The 7,886-nt window shown below is 59.2% G+C and overlaps 1 protein-coding gene across 3 annotated transcripts in view; it reads right to left on the bottom strand.

Moving 5' to 3' along the window:
* Positions 1-942: 942 nt before the first annotated feature.
* PBX4 (PBX homeobox 4) overlaps positions 943-7,886 on the bottom strand; it is a 41,872-nt gene continuing 34,928 nt past the window's right edge. For 2 of the 3 annotated variants that reach the window (XM_039228203.1, XM_039228205.1), the window contains 4 exons: positions 7,505-7,640; positions 4,019-4,160; positions 3,721-3,827; positions 943-1,310 (listed from right to left, as the gene is read on the bottom strand). In XM_039228203.1, coding sequence (XP_039084134.1) covers positions 1,068-1,310; positions 3,721-3,827; positions 4,019-4,160; positions 7,505-7,640 — 628 coding nt within the window. In that variant the 3' untranslated portion in view covers positions 943-1,067. Of the gene's footprint in view, positions 1,311-3,264; positions 3,447-3,720; positions 3,828-4,018; positions 4,161-7,504; positions 7,641-7,886 lie in introns of all 3 variants that reach the window. The other variant, XM_039228204.1, reaches the window with a different exon arrangement.

The raw sequence follows: 7,886 nt of genomic DNA, 5'->3' as shown, positions 1-7,886 counted from the left end.
AACAGCTCCAGCTGGCAGGGACGGGGTGAGGTAGTGCTGGGAGGGCATAGGGAAACCTCACCGCTAGCGAGAGGCCCCTGAGGGCTGCCCCTCGGCCACCTTGAAGCCTCGCAAGGCAGTGAGGGAAGAGAAAGGGCAGCTATGCCAGCCAGCGACTGCACAAACGCCTGGGGTGGGGGGAGGGTTTCCCGGAGCAGAGACCCCGAGCCAAGACGAGGGCCGTCGCAGATGTGCAGCAGCGGAAATGGGAACCAGCTAATGTTCCTGCCATGGCGCTTCCTTCACTGGAGGGAAATCCTGGACGCAGAGGCGGCGGCTGTCCCAAGCTGTCCCGTGTGGAGAGCAGCGGGTGCGCGAGGTGGGGACACGCACGCTGGAACACGTCACGGGCCATCTTGGAGGGATACCCTGCACTGGCTGGCAGAGGTCGCCGGTGGAGAAGGGGCCCGGCCTGGGCCAGCTGTATGCTTCCTGAGCGCGGCCTCTTGTACCGCCTGCACGCCAAAGTCACGTCCCTGCTCTTCAACAGCAACAGAGATGGAGTGTGGACGCGGTGTGGGGACGGGCCGGCGGCTGGGCCGAGCTCCTCTTAGCCCCCATGCTCGTTCCCGGAGAGGGAGGAGGAGGCAGGGGGAAGCGCCCATCCGCGGGCTGTTGCAGAGGAGGAGAGGGGTGAGGACACCCAAGAAAGTACTTGGGAAATTAATGGTCTTTGTTGACACGCCAGCTAAGAACGGAAGAACTTATGTCCACAGAGAAAAATACAAAACCACATTCCGGTAAGATGCTGAGCTCACAACAGACTTGAACAAAAGCACATGAAATGATACAGCAGAAGCCGGCGGGGAAGGCACGCGCACACGGAGGGACAGACTCACGACTCGGACACCGCGGGCTACCGCCATTGCCGGAAACAAATGTAGCGTGAACATCACCACCACGAAAAGAAGGCAAACGTTTTAATGGGGGAATTTGTGACAAGTCCTAGAAGAAACAAGGCACAGTCTTACCATAAAATTACTATTTAAAAAACCAAACTGAATTGAGAAAATGAGCAGCATCTCAGCTCATTTCGAATCCCAGCCAGCAAGCAATGGACCGCGCCCGCCATCTGCTGTTGGTTCTGGGTTTTTTGAGGTATAATTGGCTGCATGTGCAGTAGAAGGTTGAGAGCCAGCAAACTGTGGTGGGTCATGCAGTCCGCTGTCCTGCTCGTCCCCCAAACTTAAATCTGAGTTGATGCTGCCAGGGTCCCCGGAGGGTGAAGTGGTCAAGGCCGGGGGGGCGGCTCCCTGCGAGCTGCCCCTGGCCTGAGAAGACAGAGGCTGAGCGTCAGAAGGTCACCCAGGACACCGACGGCCCATCCCACCCCGCATCCCCGAGAACCAAGGAGAGGAGCCAGGAGACAGGGAACGGACCCAGGGGTCCCTCTTGGGTTACAGGTGGCCTCACCACCGGACCCCTGACGCGGATCTGCTTCCCTGGCAGAAGTGGCTTCCGCTGGTCACCTGCGGGACTCTGCTCAGGGACTGATGTGTCAGCGTGGCTCAGCTAAGGCCTCTACACATTCTGAGGGTGACGCAGACCCAGTCCAGCCTGGAGCTGATGATGGTCCCTGAAACTTCACGGCCAGATGCAATGAGCAGGAAGGGGCTTGGAACCCTGGCTGGACAGCGGTCTGGCTGGGCAGCCGGCAGGGTGACAGCCTCGGTACCAGGCCTGGGTCCCTGTCTGTGGCATGGGGACAGCCTCGGGATGTCTGTCTGCAGGGTCCCCTCCCTGCCATACGGAAAGCCCCACTGGAAATGGCTCTCCACGGCCGGCCTGTTCCCTGGCGAGTCCTGTTTGCAGCCCACAAGAGCAGGGCCGTTCCCTCTCCCGGCTCATGCTCTGGGGGCCGATTCTGAGCCAGCCGCTCCCAGGTGTGCAGATGTCACACCCTCCATGTGACCCTGAGTTCTAGGTCCCTCCTGAGTTGGCAGGAGACCACACAAGCACCTCTCCACCTTCCTCTCTCCAGCGTTTTCCTTATAGGCTGAGGCCTCCTGCTTGCACCCTCTTCCTCATCTGACCCCTCCAGGCACGACCCTGCCCTGTGCCCCACCTTGCTGCGCCTGTTTCCTCAACACGTGTCCCCAGGCTGTGGGCTTCCTGAGGGCACTGCCTCATCTGAGACATGGGGGTGCTCTGCTAAGAGCTAAGAGCACTGCTCAGTCTAAGAGCAGTGAGAACGAGGCCTGGGCTTGGGGGACACTCTGCCCTCGGACAGACACCCACAGGCTTGTGCTCCAGGAAGAAGGCCATGGGTGGTGAAGGGAGGGGTCCACTCGCAGGACTGAGAGGCAACAGACGTGTGCCTGGGTGTGGGACTGGCAGCCCAGACGTTCCTGGAGTGCACAGGGCAGAGGCGATGGCTTCCACCTGGGGGAGGGGGACTCAGCCCTTGACCTGCTCTCTTGGAAGAGCATCTGTGTCTGCCCAGCACACCAGACCAGACCGAGGACATTCCCACTCACTGCGTGGGGCAGATAGGACCCTGCCTCGTGGTCCAGGGAAGCCACGTTGGGACTTTGGCAGCTCTGGATCTCCTGGGGATGGTTCTAGGGGTAAGGATGGACCTCGTCTACCAGCTCCCCACTGGGGGACACCCACACCCCCATTCACTCTCATACTCACACCCCTTATCCTTGAGTCACTGAGCCCTGAGGAACACACAGAGCAAGATGAGGCTCGGCCACCTGGTGGTGCCAGAGCTCCCTGTTCAGCCTGGGTGCTCATTATGGGCTGTGGGGTTGCCATGGTGATGGGGCTGTACCACCCTGCATTAGGTCCTGCTAAATGGCTCCAGAAGGCATCCACTCCCTGCACCAACCAGGGGCTGGAGGTAAATCAGTGGAGGGCCACCCAGCACCACAGGGTACACCTGTGTGAAGGAAAAGGTGGGCGAAGGCCCTTCCCGATGCCGCACAGCCTTGAGCCTGCACGGACACATCACAGCCTCTTTAGGGTGACACTGCTTGTGGGCCAGGCCCTGGTGACAGCGGGATGCAGGGGAGGCACCAGGAGCCATGAGAGGGATGGGGCCCCCCAGTCCTGCCCAGCCCAACACACTTCCCAACACCCTGAGAAAGTTCCAGAGGGCATGTCTGAGGTGCCCATGGTCCCTGGCTCGTTCTCTTCCCAATCACCAAAACGGTCTGCACTCTGGCCTAGCTGGGCCCTGGGGATGGGGCCGCTGGGCTGTGGCAAGGCCAAGGCACGGACATGGTAGAGGGTCTGAGCCTAGTGAGCCTCCATGTTCCAGTGGTCAGGGGCCTTGTCTGCCTGTCCTCTCTCACCCCCTTGGGATACAGATATCCACTGGGAGGGAGGGCTCCATCCCAACAGCCACAGCGCTTGCCTTGGGCCCACTGCTCAGCAGCTACTGTGAGTGATGAATCCTGAGACTGGGAGTGAAGGGTACAGTCTTTACGAAGTGGGCCCCACAGGGCCCTGACCCTGAGGCAGCTCTGCCCGCCTGCAGCCATCAAGACGATGAACCAAGGACCCAATGGGCCCCTACCCGTTGCTGGGACCTCTGAGGGAGGCCTGTGGAGGCCGAGAGGCGGCTGGCAAGACGGCCCACTCCCAGGACCCGCCACCCACCTGGGCTCTGCACTTCTGCCCCAATATGGAGTTGGAGACCCCAAGGGCATCTTCAAATTGTGCCCTGAGACTCACCTGGGATTGTAAGCTGCCTCCCGCAGGGGCGGGGCGGAGAGAGGCCAGTGTCTGCAGGGTGACGAGCGTGTCCCTGGCACTGGTCAGCGGGAAGGGACCAGAGGAACCTGGAGGGGGTGGGAGGTGTCGAGACAGGTGTTCCAGCCCCCAAAGTGACAGAGACTCCTCAGGTGAGATCTCCCAGCCCCTCATCCAGGTAGGGGTGGTGGATGCAGCTCCCAGCATCTGGCTCCCCTGCCCCCCTCACCCCTCCCTTGCAGCCCCATGGGCACAGCCAGGCATGAAGTGCCTCACTCACCGGTGCTGGGTGCCGATGGGCAGCTGGCCTGGCTCCTCTGACCCCTGACTGCCATTTTAGTCGTATAAATGGTAGCCTCTTCTTGAAACTTCCCCACGTTCTTTTTATACCGAATTCTTTTGTTGCCAAACCAGTTGGAGACCTGTGGACACACAGAGAAAGAAGTCATTGGAAAAGTTGACCAGGAATCAGACGATGTAAACAGATGGTGGGTGCTGAGGTGCCTGTGCTCCCACTGTCCAGGAGGAAGGTGTCTGAGTGGCAACACGAGGCCTGGGGGCCAGTGAGAGGTGGGGACTGAGAAGCTGGCGCTGACTGAAGCGTGGACACAGGGCAGTGGCTGTAGCGGGTGGAAGTCACCCCGGAGCCGGCCTGCCCTATGGCAGAGGAGGGCCTGACAGCCAGATGCTGAGAGCCAGGGACAGGAAGTTGCTGGAAGGAAACAGGTACATTGGACACACGGAGAGACGAGTGTCCACTCCCTGCAGGAACAGACTGAATTCTGGATTCTTCTTCAGGGAACGTGGGACCCACAGAAACTCGCATCCCCAAGGACCCAGTAACCGCACCCTGGGAATCCAGTCTAAGGAAAGAACACACTGGATCCACAACTTATAAAAGGATGACACGGACAGACGACGGATGGACAGGGCACTGGGGAGGAGCCGAGTGCTGAGCTCAGTGCCTTCTCGCTTGTGCCTGTCGAGTCCTCAGGACAGCTGGGGACAGCTGGGGGCAGCCGCCGTCACAGCCATCCTAGAGAAAGGCAGTCTTGGCAGGCGGAGGAGCTGGCCCAGGGCCAAGTGGGCTGAGCCCCTCGGACTCCAAACCTGCACCAGGACCCGGCCAGGGCTCTCCCCGGGGGTCCTTCTCTGCAGCGGGGCTGTCCTGGGGACGGAGGGTGCTAGGCAACCTCCCTGGCCTCCGCCCACCCAATGCCAGTAGTGCCCCACCCGAGGGTTGTGACCATCACAGGGTCAGTGAGACCTGGGCCAGCGCGCCTTCCATGGAGACACACACAACTGGAAACACTTTAATATCCCACAGTAAGGCCTGGGGCCTGCCATGAAATACATGCGGTTTAACAAACAGTAATAGGGGCGCCTGGGTGGCTCAGCAGGTTAAGTTTCTGACTTCAGCTCAGGTCATGATCTCATGGTCTGTAAGCTCAAGCCCCGTGTCGGGCTTTGTGCTGACAGCTTGGAGCCTGGATCCTGCTTTGGATTCTGTGTCTCCCTCTCTCTCTGCCCCTCCCCTGCTTACACTCTGTCTCTGAAAAATGAATAAGCCTTTAAAAAAATTAAAAAGAAAAAACAGTAATAAACAAGTGAGTTACGGAGGCAGGGTTTCAATGACCTCTTCTCTATTTTTTAGTAATTTTTTTAAAAATTTATTTCTGAGAGAGAGAGAGAGGGACAGCATGAGCAGGGAGGGTCAGAGAGAGAAGGAGATACAGAATCCGAAGCAGGCTCCAGGCTCTGAGCTGGCTGTCAGCACAGAGCCCGACGCGGGGCTTGAACCCACAAACCATGAGATCATGACCTGAGCTGAAGTCGGACGCTCGACTGAGCCACCCATGTGCCCTGACCTCTTCCCTTCTAAAAGTTTATTCCTTTAATGTCCCTACATTATCTTCTGTGTTAACCATGAAAAGAAACAGCCCTGTGTGTGCTCCTGTCCCTCAACCAGTATCTCTTCCCTTCTGTCCCCAGGTGTGAGGGTGGCCAGAGCAGTACTTGCTCCCCACTTACCTACATGGAATGTGCTGGAACGGCTTTGTGGAACTAAGTTTGCACAGGAATGGCAGCAAGCAGTTTTCCATGTTAATTTAACTAGCAGAGTGCACTTCGTGTGGGGGCGAGGCAGGGAGGCTGGCCCTGTCCTGGGCAGAGAGGGGGCCCCGTGGCTGGGGGAGGAGCTGGTCCTGGGCTGGGGTCTGCACCCCAACCTGGGCACCTCAAGCACGTGTGGGCATAGCACAGGCTCTCAGATATCCTCTTGACCAGTGCAGCTCGGAGCCACCGGCCACCCCGGCCCAGTCCCTCTGGCTCTTTCGGCCAAGCCAGCTTCAGCTGCTGCCTAGGATTCCACAGTGCCCCATCTGTGACTCACCCGTGGTCCTGTTCTCCTTCCGGCCTCCTCAGCCTGCAGCTGCAGCCGGTTCTATCTTGAAAACGTCTGGGGCCTCACTTGTGACACCACTTGCCCTAATGGGGCCTCCTTACCTCCTCCTTGTGCCAACCTCACAGCTTGGACACCTGCATCCCGAATGCAGAATCCCCCATCTGTGGACTGTCAGCCACTTCAGGCCGTCCTGAGGCACGGAGGACCCGCCACAGTGGGGAGGGGCTCCTGGCACAGAATTCTGCTGCTGGCCAGCAGGAGTCACCAGAAGGTAGCCAGCGCTTTTCAAACTTTTGTTTGCAACTGGCCCTCCCCTCGGAAGAAGCCTAGACCTGAGACCCCTGTGCTTTCTGTAGGCGCGGGGCTCTGAACTGAGTCTGGCTGTCCTCCAGAAAACGGCACGAGGTGGCAAACCGGCACCTGACTTCAGCTCTGGCCTTGGTGCCGAGGACACGGGGCAGCTCCAGGGTGAACGCAGTCAGCTGTGTCAGCAAGGTCCTGCTGCCCGTGTGACCCTGTGGGGCTCCTGCTGGCCCGTGTCATGAAGTTGCAGCGAGGCTTAGCCCCAGGCCAGGGTAGAAGGTTCTGGCTAAGGGCACAGGCTCTGGAGGCAGCTGGCCTGGGCTGGAAAGCCAGGCCCTTCAACGACACAGCTGGGGGAGGGGCTGCCCCTGACCAGGGGTGGGGGGTGGGGGGTGGGGGGTGTGAAGCTCAGTGAGTTGGCGGCCACAGGCCACAGGCCGGGTGCTACCCCGTGGTGTGGCCTGCCCCAGCCCTGCACCCGTTAGCTGCCTGCACTCACCACTCCTGCTTTAAAGCTCCTGAGATGTTTCTAGGGCTCTCGTCTCAGCTCCACCCCCCCGCCCCCAATTCCACTGAGAACACTGGCAGTCCCGACCCCCAGGGTCTCCCAAAGTCATCCAGGTCGCACCCCTGATCTGTACCACCACTCCCTGTGTGGAGCCAGGTGTTGCCAGATGTACAACCCTGGCCACCTGGCCTGGAATACCAGAGAAACAATCCGAACTTCTCCCAGTACAGCTGAACGGGTACTTTGGCATGAGAGCCGGTCGGTCATTTTAAGTCCTAATTTTGCTCCCAGTTCTTTTTCTTCGCCTCTGCTTACCCCCTCGCCTCTCTCACACAACACAGGACATTCCTGTGATACAAGCATGATATTAGATGCTAAGGGCGCAATTCACCGAGTGCTACACTCTGCATGCCCCTGGCCTTGCGTCAGGGACCTCATGCACCACCTGTGTGCTCTGCACAGTTGGTGAACCTCCCTGGGTGTCCTCCTCCCCGAACATGACCTTCTCCCCATTCTATGTTCAGGGAGGCATGGCAGGCGAGGACTGTCACCTGGGAGACTGTGATGCCGCCCTTCCTGGCCAGTTCTTCTTTGGCTTCTTCGCTGGGATAAGGGTTGCTCAAATGGGAATAAAAATACTCATTCAGCACTTCCGTGGCCTGCTTGCTGAAATTCCGCCGCTTACGCCTGCAAAGACGGACATCCTCAGCCGGTGTGCATACACTGGCCTCTCGTGATGTCCCCTCGAGCCCGCCTGTGGTTTCCTAGAGGTTATAACAACAGCAGTCAACACTTCTAAATTGCCTCCTGAGAGGCTGTGTGAGGGCTGTGCCCACAGCCATGGCTGGAGCCCTTGGACAGGCTGGGAGGCCCCCAGAATTTAAACCCAAGCTAGCAGCAATTTCTTCTTCTTAAGAGCAGACCCTGGGGTGG

Source organism: Hyaena hyaena, unplaced genomic scaffold (assembly GCF_003009895.1).
Source record: "Hyaena hyaena isolate Hyena2069 unplaced genomic scaffold, ASM300989v1 scaffold_30, whole genome shotgun sequence".
Lineage (NCBI taxonomy): Eukaryota > Metazoa > Chordata > Mammalia > Carnivora > Hyaenidae > Hyaena > Hyaena hyaena.
The sequence above is the reverse complement of the archived record's forward strand: the minus strand, read 5'-3'. Positions and strand labels throughout refer to the sequence as shown.